This window comes from Mesoplodon densirostris, chromosome 4 (assembly GCF_025265405.1).
Source record: "Mesoplodon densirostris isolate mMesDen1 chromosome 4, mMesDen1 primary haplotype, whole genome shotgun sequence".
Taxonomy (NCBI): Eukaryota; Metazoa; Chordata; class Mammalia; order Artiodactyla; family Ziphiidae; genus Mesoplodon; species Mesoplodon densirostris.
Genome location: NC_082664.1, coordinates 171,686,467 through 171,703,703, shown reverse-complemented (window position 1 = coordinate 171,703,703; position 17,237 = coordinate 171,686,467). Strand labels below are relative to the sequence as shown.

At 45.6% G+C, this 17,237-nt stretch overlaps 1 protein-coding gene across 1 annotated transcript in view; it reads left to right on the top strand.

Annotated features, from left to right (window-relative positions):
• PIP4K2A (phosphatidylinositol-5-phosphate 4-kinase type 2 alpha) overlaps positions 1-16,612 on the top strand; it is a 177,765-nt gene extending 161,153 nt beyond the window's left edge. Inside the window, exons 7-10 of the mRNA XM_060097708.1 lie at positions 3,255-3,368; positions 11,650-11,893; positions 13,695-13,798; positions 16,331-16,612. Of these exons, the coding sequence (XP_059953691.1) occupies positions 3,255-3,368; positions 11,650-11,893; positions 13,695-13,798; positions 16,331-16,411 (543 nt within the window). The 3' untranslated portion in view covers positions 16,412-16,612. The remainder of the gene's footprint in view (positions 1-3,254; positions 3,369-11,649; positions 11,894-13,694; positions 13,799-16,330) is intronic.
• The last annotated feature ends 625 nt before the right edge of the window (positions 16,613-17,237 follow it).

Genomic DNA, 17,237 nt, shown 5'->3' with positions numbered 1-17,237 from the left:
TCTGCAGACATCACCTTTGTGGGCAGTGTCACACTGCGAGTTTATGATGTTCATTAATTCATAGCAAAATGGTTGCCCTCACTTAAAAAAAAAAAAGGTGTGTCTTTAATATAAATGCTGCTCATTATCAGAGGGATATATTGAAATTTTTAAGAAGCCAGGCAACAAGGTTTTCTTGAGGGTGCGTTACTGTCAGGTGACTTCATCTTCGTCATTCAGTTTTTAGTAGAAAAAGTTCATCTCTGTTTTTAAACATCTATGCAGTCTCTCAACCTACAAGACCAGTTTTAAATCCATACAAGTTACTGAATGCTCACGGCAATGACGAAGACACTAAGTGCCACTCGCCTCACTATTTAAATGTCACAGGGGTTTTGGCTGGATCCTTAGTCATTCAGCTAAAGGTCGAGTTGTACTAAGAGTCAGGCAGCCCGGGTCTGCATCTCAGCACGGGAACTGGCTTACCAGCTCCACTTACCAGGCTGTGAGACCTTAGCTGTGTTATCTCACTTAACCCAGTTTCCCTGTTGGTAAAGTGTGGATAGTAAGAGTTAAGGTTGTAAATGAGAGTAAATGAAATAATGCACTTAAATAAATGGATGCACATCAAGGACTTAGCAGGGTCTCCCCCTTCTACACATATGCAAACAGCCTGGAGGGGGTCCAGAAACTGGCCCCTGGCAAGTAAGGGGTGGATGGAGGGTGGGAACCTCAGGATTCATGTCTCCAAAACCCTGCGCTCCTAAAGCCTCTGCCATCCTGCTGACACCGGGGGGTGGGCATTGGTGGACCAGTGTCGGGTTCCTCTAGCAGCTGCCCTGAGGACCGGCCTGTGCCTCTTGAGCCTTTCAATATGCCCTTAAGTCTTTTAACCAATCTGGTTGCCCTTTTTTGAATTTGATCCAATCTAAATTCATCCCTAGTGCCTGCAAAATTCACAAGTAAGCCTAGTAATAAAGTATAGGGTGTCCAGAGTTTTATGAGGTAGGATTATACTCTCCCTGTCACATGAGGTAGTGCTGCTGAGGTGACCCTGAAATGGCATTCATCTGCATTAATAAGACTGGTATCACCAACATGGGTCGTTTACCGCTGTGTCTGTAGCCTGTCATCCCTGCCTTCAGGTTTCTGGCATGCACGCACAAAAATCCCCCTCCCCTGCTTTGCTTGCACGTATAAAATGAGTTGCAGAGTTCAGGCAGCTCTTAATCCTCCATGCCCCCAACCACACACCACCGTCCCCTAAACAGACAAATGCCCGAGCCGTCTGCTTGGAGAATCATGACCCTCTCCATCTCCTGTGTTTGTGCATACATCTGGCTTCAGCGCTTTCTAAAGCACCCCAGTTTTGTACCTTTGACAAAGCTTCTCACTGGCCTTTGAGTTTGTTAAACTTCAGATCCTTGCATTTCATTCACTGTGAAACTATGTTTCAGTTCTAGGAAAAGAACAACTTCAGGTCTGTGTGCTTGACTCAAACATTTAACATTAACATGCCATCTTCGCATTTAGGGTTTTCTTTCACATTTTACATTTTTAAATGATTAATGACAAACTTACGGAGTTAGTCTACCCGGCCCCTCCCTAGTTTTTGTGTAGAATGGCACTGCATTTCATTTCCCCAGACTCTGACTGGGCATAAAATATTTGAAAGTAAATCAGTCTCTCGCTAAGAACCGTATTATTTATCTATAGGCCTTACAAACTCATGCTGCCTTATTTTCTTACCTACTTGCTTTGGTGTGTCTCATACAAGATTACAAACTCCTTTAGAATAGAAATGTTGACCTATTCATTTTTATATTCCTATATGTGACAGTCATTCAGTAACTGCTTATTGAATGGAATCTTTGGATTTCTGAGCTTTGCTATACCTGCTTTGTAAGGATAATTACTTTGGCAATCGTTATATCAAATTCAAAACTCACAAAGCTGCACATTTTCTCAAAGTTAAAATGAGTAGCAAAGCTGCTGATTTAGAATTGCATAATATACATGCATGTGTGTGTGTGTACAGATAGATGTGAGTAGTCTACATACATGTGTGTACCTTACAGAATAGAAAGGAAAAAGTGAGCAGTTTAGGGATTTGGATGGTGGTTCAGTAGACAGATGTACCCAGTGAGCTTTTAATCACTCTGAATGAGGGGGAGGTAGTGTGGAGACCAGGAAGGACAGTATGCTCTTTCCTTTTTTTTTCCCTCCCCATTTAGTTCACACTTATGGAAAGGAGGCATTCATTAGTATACTAAGAAAGGCAATGTATTATGTTGGATTCCTTTCAACTGGAAGAAATAAGCATGAGTGGTTATTTCTTATAAGGTCAGCCAAAAGGTGTGGGGAGGGGTTTTGAACTCTCCCAGAATGCAGGTTGCACGAAGTTGAATAATCCACACTATTTTAAAGCTATATGCCTCTATTATCTTATATGCTGCAGTACAAGCTAGCTTTTTGGTTTTTTTTTTTTTTTGCTTGTGACCCATATTTTGATAATCATGCATTACTTTGTGTCGCTCAGCCTAAGCGTAGTTTAGTTGCCAGCTCACTACTCTCTTGTTTATTTTTAAAGGGTAGAACTTCTCATCTTAATATGCTTTACTCTAGAAGACATTTTCCTTCGATATTGCCCAGGTGAAAACAGAATTTCCTTCTTGGAGTGGTGTGCAGGAAGGCTGACAAGGGCAGATAGCTAACCTCTGGCTGCATATTCTCCCTGACTCAGAAATTAGATAGGATTATGGATGGTGCTTTTCTGATCAAGATAACATGTTATTTGTAACATGAACCCAGCAAAGGCTATCCCAAAAGTGTGTGTGTTGTCAGGGAGGGGTGGAGTTGGGTTATACCAGTAAGAAAATTGAGGGTTCCTGACAAAGAATTCCAAGGATATGAATTCTATACCTAGGAGACTTCTTGTGAATCTTCTTTAAGAAAGTGAATCTAAGAAAGCAGTCAGGTTCGTTCATATGAAAATCATGACATCTGTTACAAAAGCCTCATAATATGGAGTATACCTGACCCTCCATTCCTAGTGGAAATGCTTCCAGTGGTCATAGCTCACTGGTGCCCCCTTGCGGCACGCAAGCCACCTCACATGTCGTTGCCTTGGGTAAGACCTCTGCGGTGAACAGGGCAAACTCAGCTTCCAAGAGTGGAAACGTAACCTCCAGGACTGGAGGGCATACATGTCTTTTAGATTTTAGTCAAGCTTCTTTCTTATTCTTCTTCTCTTTTTTTTTTTTTTTTTTTTTTAGGCCAAAGAACTGCCAACTTTAAAGGATAATGATTTCATTAACGAGGGTCAAAAGATTTATATTGATGACAATAACAAAAAGGTATTCCTGGAAAAACTGAAGAAGGATGTCGAGGTAAGAAAAAGAAACTCAGTGTAAGGGACGGCCCATTGTATGAATGTCAGCAGTACTGGGTTTTCAGGAGCTCTTAAAACCACCTATTTAAATTGGCAACCAAGGCAAAAACATATGTTGTACATTATCCAAAGCAGATATAAACAGGTATATCTCATATGTGATCTGGTTTCAAAGAGAAGTGTGCCAGTTCAGCAGCTCCCCCTTTAGAGGACAAACAAAAGCAAGCACGCGGCGTCTTCTGCTGGCCTCCCCTCCCTCCGGTTCCCGGCTTCCTTGTTGGGTAGGGGCGTAGACTGACTGCCCACGGCAGCCAGGGCTGGGGCCGAGGGGACTCAGTGCATTCTGCCAAAGAGCACAGCGTGTCAACAAGTGGATAGTAACTGTCTGAATTCGGGGTTTCCTCCATCTGAACCACATCTTGCTGTTGCAAAAGCCAGCCTCAGTCGCTTAATGCTTCATATTTCCACCAGCCTCTGTGAAGTTAGTGACGTTGGGCCCATCAAGACAGCCTTGCCACAGCATGGGAGTGGCACAAAGGCAGTTTAGGACACCAGGGTCATGGGGGATGTTGTGAGAAATAAAATACTATGTGGAAATGGGCTTTGAGTCTATAATAGAGCTCTCTTTGTAAATGCTGTTTTACGAATTAAAAATACACCTTTCCCTGTCTTCCATTTATTGTAATGGCATTGCAGTTCTCCCACTGAACTTCCTCGTATATAATTCTTCTAGAAATAAATTCAGGAAAAACGTTCTTTTCTTGAAGTTTGTTAGGTTACAAAACAGTGCAAAGAGAGTTCTAATTTAAACAGTTACTAAGCTATGTTTTTCTTAGCTTTTGTTTTGTTTTGTTTTGTTTTTTTGGCACGGTACGCGGGCCTCAGGCTCCGGACGCGCAGGCTCAGCAGCCATGGCTCACGGGCCCAGCCGCTCCGCGGCATGTGGGGTCTTCCCGGACCGGGGCACGAACCCGTGTGCCCTGCATCGGCAGGCGGACTCTCAACTACTGAGCCACCAGGGAAGCCCTCTTAGCTGTTACTTTTGTTCATGTGTGTGCAGTTTCTGTTTTGGTTTTTTTAACTTTGAAGTACAGTTCTCCACATACCAGTACAGATCTGCTACTCAGAGAGGCTTTGTGGAAAGATTTTCCTGTGTCATTAAAAACAAAATGACTTGGGAGTTCCCTGGCGGTCCAGTGGTTAGTAGGACTCGGCTCTTTCACTGCCGGGGCCCAGGTTCCATCCCTGGTCAGGGAACTAAGACGCCACCTGCCGGCAAGCCCAGCCACGTGGCCAAAAAAAAAAAAAAAAAAAACCCAAACAAAATGACTTGGGCCGAAGAACAAATGTCATGGATTAGATTATATCCCCCGTGAGGGTAGAAGCAGTATTATAATTTTCTGTTTAATCTTCTAACATCTTTCATTGCAAGACATGCAGACTGACCAAATTAGTTCATGATTATTTTTAGGTTATAAGTTATTTTAAGAAATTTTTTTGCACCTTAACCTACATCATGTATATGCTTTGATTAGAACCTAGATATTGGTTATTTATGAAGGATACAAGTGTCTTTTTTTTAAAGTAGTTTTTCTCCAGTTTCTCATTATTAAGCATTTATTTTTCCTCAGTTGTCAGTGGTTTTTATTAAAATGCATATTAGCTAAGTATTTCCCTTTTACTTTGGGGTCAACTTGATCTGATAAAGTGACACAGGTAGACATGCTCTTTGAGAATTTTATCCATTATTCTGCAAGTCTTTGATCCCAAGAATAATATCGTTTTAGCAATTAGGGTAAATAGGCCTTAGGGTTATCTGATCTGCTAGCAAGATGGTTTTCATCTTTTCTGTCGGCTGTATATTACTATGATATTTAGACCCCACAAATAATGTAACTGAAGCCGTTCAAATTTACAGTTGAATTACACAAGGATTCTCTTCGCCCTTTCATTGTCTCTAATAGTGTCTTGATTAGAGGATTTGGATAATTTTAACCCCATCCATGGCTCTCGCACTTACTTAGCTGTTTTGTTGAACTGGAGGCAGGGCGTAAGGCGTTCTTTCATTTTAATAAATTCTCAATGGTCGGTAAGTGTCTAGTTTTGAAATTCATGCAGAAGCATTATTACATTTTTAAGCAGGTAATTATGGTGAAGTAGCTTGACATCTGATCTTGATAATGAGACTAGAATGTAATCTCGTTTCATTTTTCCATCAGGTCCATGCTTTCTAATTTAGCTGGCTGGCCTGTTTAAGTATAGGATTTGGGGGTTGGGGGGCTGACTCAATGCTTTAAGTAAAAGATGAGTTTACTACAGCTCAATAAATATTTTTGTAGGAAAATTAGAACATAGGGGCTTTTTTCCGCGTTTGAAATTCTGTTCTATTCATATGCCACTCAAAGTACTTTAGTCCTGATAGCTTTACACTTGAGTATATGTGAACCCTTTTCTCCAGAAGAAAGCACTCTACGGAGAGTGAAAAGTCACTTTTGCCCTCTGACCCGCTTCTCGTCAGCTCTGACCAGGGCCCACGCTCATCTCTCGTCGGCTCACACTGGGATCCAAATTTCACACAACGCAAAACTGTGCTTTGTGTCCTGTGGCATCCACCCCATCACAGGCCATCTCATCCCCCATGTCTTGGGTCGGCGGTGGGGAGGGAGCACTGCGGGTAGCAGGATGGTTGGCGGCCAACACTTACAGAGCATGTAGAGCATAAGTCCTTCCTGTGCAGTCATTCTCTCCCTTCATTCTTCTAACTCCTTGAGGCTGAGTGCTGTTATCCCAATTTATGGATGAGAAAACCTGAGCCCAGAGACACTATGTAATTTGCTCAGAGACACACAGCCACTAAATTCAGACGGGGATTTGAGGCCACTGGCAGCCACACTCCTAAACTGTTGATATAACATGCAGGTGAAAGATGTTTGTGACAGCACAGTGGAGACATAAAGTACTCCAAGAGAGGATTATTATGGCTTTCAACAAGCGATTAAATATAACCTAAATAGGGATGGTTGGAATTTTAATCCTGCACCACAGGTGTGTTGGGAGGTGGTGATTCAGTAGAACAAGTGTTAATAAACTTGGTAAAAAAGTAAATTCAAATCTGTTGTAAAGAAGTTGTTTTTTTAAATTTTATTGAAGTATAGTTGATTTACAGTGTTGTTTGTAAATTTCTGTACAGCAAAGTGACTCAGTTATATATATTCTTTTTCATATTCTTTTCCATTATGGTTTATCACAGAATACTGAATATATCAGTAGTTCTCTGTGCTGTACAGTAGGACCTTGTTGTTGATCCGCTCTATATATAATAGTCTGCCTCTGCTCATCCCAAACTCCCAGTCCTTCCCTCCCCACACCTTGGCAACCACAAATCTATTGTCTGTATCTGTGAGTCTGTCTTTGTTTCGTAGATATATTGATTTGTATCGTATTTTAGATTCCACATGTAAGTGATATCTTACGGTATTTGTCTTTCTGACTTAGTATGATAATCTCTAGGTCCATCCATGTTGCTGCAAATGGCATTATTTAATTCTTTTTGATGGCTGAGTAGTATTCCACTGTATATAAATATATACCATACCTTTATCTGTTCATCTGTTGATAGACATTTAGGTTGTTTCCATGTCTTGGCTATTGTAAATAGTGCTATGAACACAGGGGGTGCATGTATCTTTTTGAATTATAGTTTTATCTGGGTATATGCCTAGGAGTGGGATTGCTGGATCATATGGCAACTCTACTTTTAGTTTTTTGAGGAACCTCCATACTGTTTTCCATAGTGGCTGCACCAATTTACCTTCCCCCCAACAGTGTAGGAGAGTTCCCTTTTCTCCACACCCTCTCCAGCATTTGTTATGTGTAGACTTGTGAATGATGGCCATTCTGACTGGTGTGAGGTGATACCTCATTGTAGTTTTGATTTGTATTTCTCTAATAATTAGAGATGTTGAGCATCTTTTCATGTGATCCCTATCAAATTACCCATGACAGTTCCCACAGAACTAGAACAAAGAATCCTAAAATTTATATGGAACCATAAAAGACCCAGAATTGCCAAAGCAATCCTGAGGAAAAAGAACACAGCAGGAGGCATAACCCTCCCAGACTTCAGACAATACTACACAGCTACAGTAATCAATACAGTGTGGTACTGGCACAAAAACAGACATTAATGGAACCGAATAGAGAGCCCAGGAAAGAAAACACACACACCTACAATCAATTAATCTTCAACATAGGAGGCAAGAAGATAAAATGGGAAAAAAACAGTCTCTTCAGCAAGTGGTGCTGGGAACGCTGGACAGCCACATGTAAATCAATGAAGTTAAAACACACCCTCACACCATACACAAAAATAAACTCAAGACGGCTTAAAGACTTAAAAGATATGACACCATAAAACTCCTAGACAAGATCATAGGCAAAACATTCTCCGACATAAATCGTACCAATGTTTTCTTAGGTCAGTCTCCCAAGCCAATAGAAATAAAAACAAAAATAAACAAATGGGACTTAATCAAACTTACAAGGTTTTGCACAGCAAAGGAAACCCATAAACAAAATGAAAAGATAACCTATGGGAGAAAATATTTGCAGACGAAGCAACCGACAAGGGCTTAATTTCCAAAGTATACAAACGGCTCATACAACTCATCAACAAAAAAACAACCCAATCAAAAAATGGGAAGACAACCTAAACAGACATTTCTCCAAAGACGACACACAGAAGGAGAGTTTATTAACAGCTCTTTAGCCACAGTTTTCTAGAAGGGTTTGTGTGTGACAGGGCTCATAAAAACCTTGAGGAAGGTACTAGCTCAGACTTGGTATAATGAGGAATTAATTATGAAGGAAGCAGATTAAGTGGGATATTCTAAGGGAAAAATAGGCTGATCAAGGTCTGGTGGATAATTATTAAGTTGGAAAGCATGGGACCTAGAGATTATAAAGATTTAAAAATCTTCATGCTTTGAAATCTTATGTATTTAGAAATCACTAATTTGAGTTAGAAGCTTAAAGGGATGACAGAAAATAGCAAATGTGCATTAAGTTCCTAATGGTAGCTGGAGGTAGACCCTCCAGGGAGCCCCAAACCCCTCTTCTCTTTGGGGTCTGTCATCTTCAGCCCACAGTAGTTTTGTGATGCCCAGCAGGGACTTTCTCTAGCAAGAATCTCAGGTCTGCTGCTGCCTTGTGTTTCCCTCCACTTTAGAAGAGATTTTAAATGGCGTCATGACAATAAGAGCTGAGGAGTCAATGGGCTCTTCAGCACATCTCCCCTCTTGGCCCACCTCACTTGAACCTGTCCCCATGTTTAAGTTACCTACTTGATGAAAAAAAGGTTTTTACCACAATAACCACACGGACAATGATAAAACCGTGCCCACTGTTACATGCAAGGCACTTTTCATTGCCTCCATTACATTCTCTCTAATCCTTTCCACACCACTGTGAGTTTAGTGGTGTTGTCCCATTTCATAGTTAGAATAACTGAGGCTCAGAGAGGTGAATTTATCATCAAGGCACAGAGCTAGTAACATAAAATTTAACTGCCCACCTGACTCCAAAACTTTTTTTTTTAATTTTATTTAGGATTATCTGATACTTTAATGGGTCACCTTTATCAGCAAGAGCTACACTCTTAACCACTGTGCTGTCCTTGGTCTTTTCCATTTCTGTCTCAGCCACACAGATTAGAAGATTTATATAATCCCCATTTCTTATATAATCCCCATTTGGGGCTGAAGCTGGTTTCCTTGATCTTGGGTATGTCAGAACAACTTCTTGTCAAGAGATGCATTTTTCATTTCACTGATAGTTTAGTGGGTGATGCTGGGAGCTAACTTCACTTTTATTTATTGAATACAAATGTTTCCTTACTGGGAGAGGAGCCTAAGCAGTGGTCTGACCACAGATCAGAGACCAGGAAAGGAGCTCTGGGCCTGGCCGACGTTGTGAGAGCAGCACAAGTGCCAGGGGAAGACGTGGGCCTGGAGACCCATCCTACTTCGTGTGGCAGTTCAGCCCTGGTCATCACCCCTTCCCTGCCTGACCTTTGGCACGTTAATTACAGGCAGTCCCTTTTGTACTCTCGTACATAAAGCACACTTGAAAGTTTATTTGTACGGTCAACCATCTGAAGATCAAACAGACTTACGTGTTAAAGAGAGATTCTGCTCTGCAGAGCAAAGATATATCGTAAATGGTCTCGTTTTGCTTCCAGTGGGTGCTGCCTCTTGCAGTCTCAAAGGAAGGTCTTTTTGTTGTTGCTTTGTTCTTTTTATTTGGTTTGGGTGGTTATTTTTCTTAGAGGAAGGGGTCAGGGGAAATTAGGGAGAGGTAAGGGGGACTGGGGAAGAAGCAGCAGGCATCCTGTTCTCTTGTTCAATAAATGCCAAGTAGCTACATCACTTACCTGGGAGTCAGGAGTGCAGTGAGGGTGTCACCGAACCAGGCTCGTTTGTACCCGACGTGCAGCAAGCCAAACGCAGAGACGCTGAGGTTTGCAGCAGAGAGGGTTTGTTCACAAGGCAGCCAAGCGGGAAGAGCAAATCTCAAATTCGCCTCCCCAAGGCAAGGGGCTCGAGGTGTTTACGGGACAAGCAGCAGCAGTGCTGTCTGAGGCCTGGGGAGCGTGAGGAAAGGCGATTGGGAAAAGGTAGGTTCTGCACAGGTTTAAGTAGGCTACTAGCCTCTGCACGATCCAGGGGTGGAGCTTGCCATCCTCTGCACGTGTAAAAAGACGCTCACGCATGCCCAGTTGGAGGGTCAGTGGTCCTATCCTGTCTCAACCAACTCAGCTCAAACTAGACACAGCTGACTCCAAGTTTCTAGAAAGCAGCTGGGCAGATATCATTGTTAAGGCTACGTGCCCCTTGGAGAACATGCAAGTCTTAAAAGACCTTGATTAGTGAAGGCAGGTGAGATGGATTTGACTAATAATGGCAGTTTCAAGGGCAAAATCAGCCAGAGCCCCTGTCCTCACGGGGCTGCGGTGTTTGGGGAAGATAGCAGTTACTCAAGTAATCTAATAAGATGAGTGTGCAGCTAAGCCAGGTGTCCTTAGGGGAAAGTGTGCAGTGCACACATGCCCGGCAGGAATCGGGACAGGCTTCCGTGAGCAAGTGCCCTGCAGTTGAGACCTGAAGGTCAAGTGGGAGGTGAAGGGGCGCAGTGAGGGGGCCAGAGGCCAGCACAGGGTTCAAGATGGCCCGAGAGGCGATGAGGCCAAACTACCCAGGTCCCATGGACAGTGTTAGAGTTTGTCTCCACCCTGTGAGAAACGATGCCCCACTGAAAGGTCTTAGGCAGGGGCGTGACCAAATGCTTCCCTTGCCAAAGGACCAGAAGGGGAAGTTGGGGCAGCATCCAACCTTTGCCACTTCCCAGGGACCTTCCAAGGGCCCAGAGGGAGAAGCAGGGATGGGGCGAGGGGGCTTTTGCCTTGTCACCCTGCAAGCGGAGCAGGACCTGGCCCGACCAAGCCCCACCCAAGCTGCACCCACTACACAATGTGGGTGGGAGATGTTGCCACCCGGCAATCCAGCTTCTCCAGCTGTGCCCAGACCTCTGGAGGGCATCCAGGGTACGCAGTGGGGGCGAGGGGAACGGGCCAGGGAGAGCCCCCAGATAAAGGGGTCGGTCGGGGCAGGCCCTGTGCTAGGCGCGGGAGGGGGCGATGGAGGAGCGTCTCCGGCTCCCACTTCCATCAGAAGGAACCCCCCCCAGCAGGCCTGAAGGACAGTGCTGAGCAGCGACACAGGCATTTGCTGGTTGATTGGGACACCGGTGCTTGTGCTTATTTGTGATGGACGGCATAATACCCTCCTCCACAAGTGTGCTGCGTTTCAAAGGCTTTTCACAAGCCGTTCAGAGAGGCTCCCCTGGAAGCTACGTGGGAGGTCCCTGGTTTCCCCATTAGCCAGTCTTAATTGTTCAGAGAAACGTTTTCTTCCCTGCGTCTCCTTGCCAGTCATGCTCTCTGCTCTTTCGCGTAGTACAACCTCGATGTGATAAATGCATCCCTCTCAGCATCCAGCTTTGCATCTCAGGGAGATAATCCTAGCTCTGAGCCAGCCTGAAGTGTGAGGCTACAGCTCTGGCTGGAGAAACTGCCGGGGACCGTGACAGCACCATTAAAGAGGCTGCTGGCTGCTCCTGGGGAAATCTTCTTCTCGCCTCTGCCGCCCTTTTGTGAGCTTGCTGTCGTTAACTCTGGGGTTGTGTTTAAGGCATAACTGACCATGTCGCTTCCCACCTTCCAGTTTCTTGCCCAGCTGAAGCTCATGGACTACAGCCTCCTGGTGGGAATCCACGATGTGGAGAGAGCCGAACAGGAAGAAGTGGAGTGTGAGGAGAATGACGGAGAGGAGGAGGGGGAGAGCGACGGCGCCCACCCTGTCGGGACCCCGCCCGACAGTCCTGGAAATACGCTCAACAGCTCACCGCCCTTGGCTCCCGGGGAGTTTGATCCAAACATTGATGTTTATGGAATTAAATGCCATGAAAGTAAGTTGAGTTACTATCAACTCTTTTTACCATTGCTTAGATTTTTCTGTTTGCATTATCTACTGGTAATCATCACCCCGGTTAAAAGCATGCTGCCCTGGGGCTTCCCAGGTGGCGCAGTGGTTGGGAGTCCGCCTGCCGATTCAGGGGACACGGGTTCGTGCCCCGGTCGGGGAAGATCCCACATGCGGCTGGGCCCGTGAGCCATGGCCGCTGAGCCTGCGCGTCCGGAGCCTGTGCTCCGCAACGGGAGAGGCCACAACAGTGAGAGGCCCGCGTACCGCAACAACAACAACAAAAAGCGTGCTGCCCTGTAAGACTCCTTCTCAAGAGTCCCGATCAATTGATTTCGGGACAAAACTATGTTAAAGGTAACCTCTCGTTTGGAACTGTAATGTGATGAGGTCCTTGAATTGTGTGATATTGAGGGAACAGAGTGAAACCACACAAGTGTGTGTTGTACATATACAACACACATATGCACATGCTTGTGTAAATGTCCATACCATATATAAGCAATGTTTTAAAATATTCTTTTTCTTAGCTCTCTCTCTTCTATGTGGATCTCAAGTGTCACAAGCCTATCCTGAGCGAGGTACATATGTGGTCCACTCCAAACCCCCTGTGGACATCGTGTAGGGCAGGCACCTCACTGCTACCAGCCCTTTCCTTCTCAGGAGTGCTGAAGCTGGCCCAGGGTGTAGGATGAGAATCTCCCATTTGCTGCTGTGTCTATCCTCTGCTCTTTCCCCCATTAAGGTGTCTGTGGCCCTCTTCTCTAAAGTGAGATCCATCTTAATCCTCAAAATCTGGGTGATTAGATATTTGTAGGAATATTACTTGCTACCTTAGCTACTTATACATGGAAAAAAAATTTAGAGATAAAAGCAGGCCCCTGATTTTTTGAGTAATAAAGATTGTGGTCCATAATTGTTTAAAAAAATATCTCATGGCATAGCAGCCAGGTGAGTTTGAGTTATGTTTTTTTATTATTATTATTATTTTTTTTTTTGCGGTACGTGGGCCTCTCACTGTTGTGGCCTCTCCCGTTGCGGAGCACAGGCTCCGGACGCACAGGCTCAGCGGCCATGGCTCACGGGCCCAACCGCTCCGCGGCATGTGGGATCTTCCCGGACCGGGGCACGAACCCGTGTCCCCTGCATCGGCAGGCGGACTCTCAACCACTGCGCCACCAGGGAAACCCGTTATGTTTTTTATTTTGCTCACCAAAATTGTTTCTTCAACACAGAAAATTAGATATAGTCAAATGTACTTTTTCATACTGTTCATAATTGAAACAGCATCATATTTGTGGAAATATGTAGAAGATGGGTACTGTAGGTGATATATGCCTTTATCCAGTTCTGATACTAGATCCAATGAGAATTAGGAACAGCTCATTAGAAACAGTATGTAATGGTAGAAAGTATTAGGGAGCGTAATTACTTCTACTTGTTTTAGAGTATTTTTTAAATAGCATTTTTCTTTATACCAAAGCAATACACAATCACTAAAGAAAATGAAGATTAACAAAAACAGTCTGACCCTTGCACTTCTACTGGTAACGTCCTGAGGTTATATTCTCTTTTTTACTTTTCAAATTGAGAGAGAATTGGGGACAGAAAGTTAAGCTGTTTCATAGGGATATGCACGACTTTTTAAAAGCCTCTATTGCCTTTGTTTTCAGACCCCTTCGACCCCCGTCCCACTGAATCCCTCACCTCTTCCTCCATCAGCAGCTCGCACTTTTCCAGGTGCTGTCATCACCTGTCCCACAATCATTGCTCTCATCCCTTTACAGATTCGCCTAGGAAAGAGGTGTACTTTATGGCAATTATTGATATTCTGACTCATTATGATGCAAAAAAGAAAGCTGCCCACGCTGCAAAAACTGTTAAACACGGCGTAAGTATCTCCGTTTGGTTTCCCTCTCTGCTCCCTGCTTCCTGTCGTGCAGGGACCAGCTCAGGTCCGCTCCTTTCCGCTGAGCTGCCCACAGGCCTTCACTGGCTCTGGTTCTCTGCAGGGGTCACGCTCTGATGCAGTCAGAGCCAGCACGCGCTCGGACCGCCGCTCCCAAGTCACTTAAACCCGGCGCGGCTCTTCTTTTACCCACCGGGGTTATTAACAGACACATGCATCGTGAGAATATTACACAAATTCTTTTTTGTTCGAAAAATGTTTCAAAGACAAAAGGGCTAAATGATGACAACTAAGTGTTTTTATATGAAATGTTCAGAACTGAAGCACTATTCTCTGCTTCAGATGCTTCCAAGATATGCAATATTATATTCCTTTCCGCACAATTTGTAATTTTTTCTACTACAGAAATTTGTTGAGTGCAGGATCAAAGATGAGTAATACGAATCCCTCACCTTTATTGTCCTTGCTCAGAATTCTCACTGTCCCAGCCTGTGGTAACTTGTTGAATCCCCGGGACAAGCCTGTGAGGGGAAACCAGTGCACTCCTGCTTATCAGGTGAAGAAACTGAGGGCGAGAGCTTACTTGCCAGCCAGGATCGCGTCCTAGGCAGTGGTAGAGGGAGGACTGCTCCTCAGGACCCAGCCCCGCCCCCCGATCTCCCAGTGAGGCCCGCCTGGCCAGCTGGACTTCACAAGTCGTGAGTCTCCACTGTGCTTGCATCGCAGGGATCCATTTTGGCTTTCAGGCGTGCCAAAAAGGCCACAGACCCCATCCCACAGGGATGAACTTGTGCCCTGGCTCATTCACACTGGCAGGAGAGATGCTTCCCCACAGTGTGGAGCCGACCAACATCCAGCAGAACATCAACCTCTACTAAAGGCTCTCTATTTTAAAGTCAAACAGGCTGTCATGTCAGCAACGGAAGCAGCCTAACACCATGCCCCATTTGCCACAGAAATATTTCAGTCACACCGTCAACTATTTCTGGTGTGCCCGCTGTGTGCAGCGCACGGACCACGACCTACCCAGCCCACCGAACGCGTTAAGAATCCTCTATCGGTCAGAGAGGAGGGTACACAGCAGTTCTCACATGGGGGTTGGCACCGCAGCCTTCTGAGCACCATTTGCAAACTGTGTGCCTGACAGATGCACCACCCCTTTCCCTGATTCTGAGTCCAGCTCAGGAGGCTGGGGGAGGGGCCTCTAAGAGGCTCCGGTAATTACGATGCTCATCTCTGGTTGAACCACCTGGGTGTATTGCAAGCACAGAGCCGGGCCAGAATCCTATTTCACCTTTCCCGTGTGTGACCTGGAGGGAGCGCTTTGGCGCTTCAGTTCCGCCAGCTGATGAAGGGGTCCTAATGCCTTATTGATGAGATTTTTGTGGTGAATAGACTGAACAGTGGGGGGACGCTCCGTGTTTGTTCCCACCCCTCCTCAAACCTGCTATGATATTCTAGACCACGTGAAACTGGAAACGTGCCAAAGCAAACATGGCTGCATTTGCATCTCCCCTGTAAGTCACCAGCTCAGCTCCATGATACGGCACACGGCCTAAAACTGGGTGCAGTTTGCAAGAGCAAGACATTCCTCTGCAAAGGAATGTTGTGTCGAGTTGCTGTTGGGAACCATTCTCTGCCTTCAAAGCTGGGGCTCCTCCGTGGAGATCCCAGGGGCCCAGGCCAGGCATGGAAATTACAGGTTCCCCTGTGAGCTGCGTGTGTAAAAACAGCGTCTGGTGACTTAGTAAAACTCTGGTCCTGCCCTTTGCAGCTCAGGAGGCTGGCTGGTAACTGGGGGGGGTCTGCTGGCCCGCACTGTGCTCTTGTCATAGGAAACCCCCCACTGAGCCTCTGCGAGGGGCCGGCTTCCCAGCTCCAAGCAGGTCTCTGTGAATGGGGACCATGGCACCCCCGTGCCCGTGCCCCTCCGGGGGAGACGCAGTCACAGCACTGTGTCTCACCCGCTTGCGGGTCCGGGAAAGAGCCCCGGCAGCTGACACTGCCCCCTGCTGCTGCGGCTGTCGCCCCTCATGTCTGAGCACCCAGCCGCTTACCTCGGTCCTGAAAAATGAACACGGTCCTTGTGTCCTTGTCACTGGAGTTTCCCTTTGGCCAAACGTTGCTGTTTGTGTCATTCTCAAGGAATCTCCAATCTGCTCTCTTGAGAAACAGAAGCATCCTCCCCGTGGCTTCTGAATGTAGGCCACGCAGATTCCACATTTGACGGGAGTATCTCAAACGTGGTCGGTTGGATTTTTTTTTTTTTTTTTTTAGTGGCACTAGTCACAGTGTATGTGACAGCGGCATCTGTTGGTCCTGCGACTCTGCCTTGTTTTCACACACAGATTCCTAAGAGGCTTGGCTATTCAGACCAATCTCCAAGATATTCTGAGTTACAAGCAGAGGCTGCACGGGTTTGAAAGTGACTGGCTTCATGCTCAGTTGCAGTGGAAGTTCCTGTAGGTACTGATAGTAATTCTGTCACTGTTCCTCTCCTCTCACGCTGCCCAGGCTGGTGCGGAGATCTCCACCGTGAACCCAGAACAGTATTCCAAGCGCTTTTTGGACTTTATTGGCCACATCTTGACGTAACGTCCTGCATGGCCGAAGACGGACGTGAGCGTGGGGAGGACAGAGGTGGCTTCGGCACAGGAAAAATGAAAACCAAACTCAGTGAAGCACACCTCCTCGTTTACATCTTCAGGCCAAGATGACTGATTTGGGGACTACTTGCTTTAACAGCTACCTGATATTTCCCAGCATCACTCTAGCTATTTCTGACTTGGGTGTGTATGTGGGGGGGCGGGGGGGGGGGGGCGTGCGTGCGCACACGCACGTGAGCATCTTAAAAATTGATGGACTGGTTGATGGAAACCGACTTCGGTCAGAGTGTGTTTGAGGTAGTAACCCTCTGATTCCAGCTGTGGACGAATGAATGAATGAATGAGTGAGTGAGCACATGCAGGGGGGAGGGAGGAGGCCATGCATGTCAGACCAACCAGGTTGGCGCCACACGATAAACTGTGGATCAGTTTATTTTTTGGAGTTGAAAGATGTGAGACGGTAACCGTAATAATAATGTAGATAATAATGATGATAATAATAATGATGGTGATTAAAAGGAAAAAAAAACTTACTGCAGATGTTACACTTCTACCACGCACGCTGACACTCCTTAACAGTTGCACCCCGGGCGCTGGACGGAGGAGGCTGGCATCTCCCGTGCATCCTGGTTCAGGTGTCAGGACTCACGGTGTCGGGGGACAAATGCCCCTCCTCCAGCAGGAAGCTGATGCCCCTAGTGTCTCTCTCTGTACATTTTCACCTCAGTAAATATGCCCAGGAAAACTGCTTACTTCTCTTTTCTTGCCTGGAGCTTCTTCACTGACACACTCTTACGTTGCAATATAGTAATTAA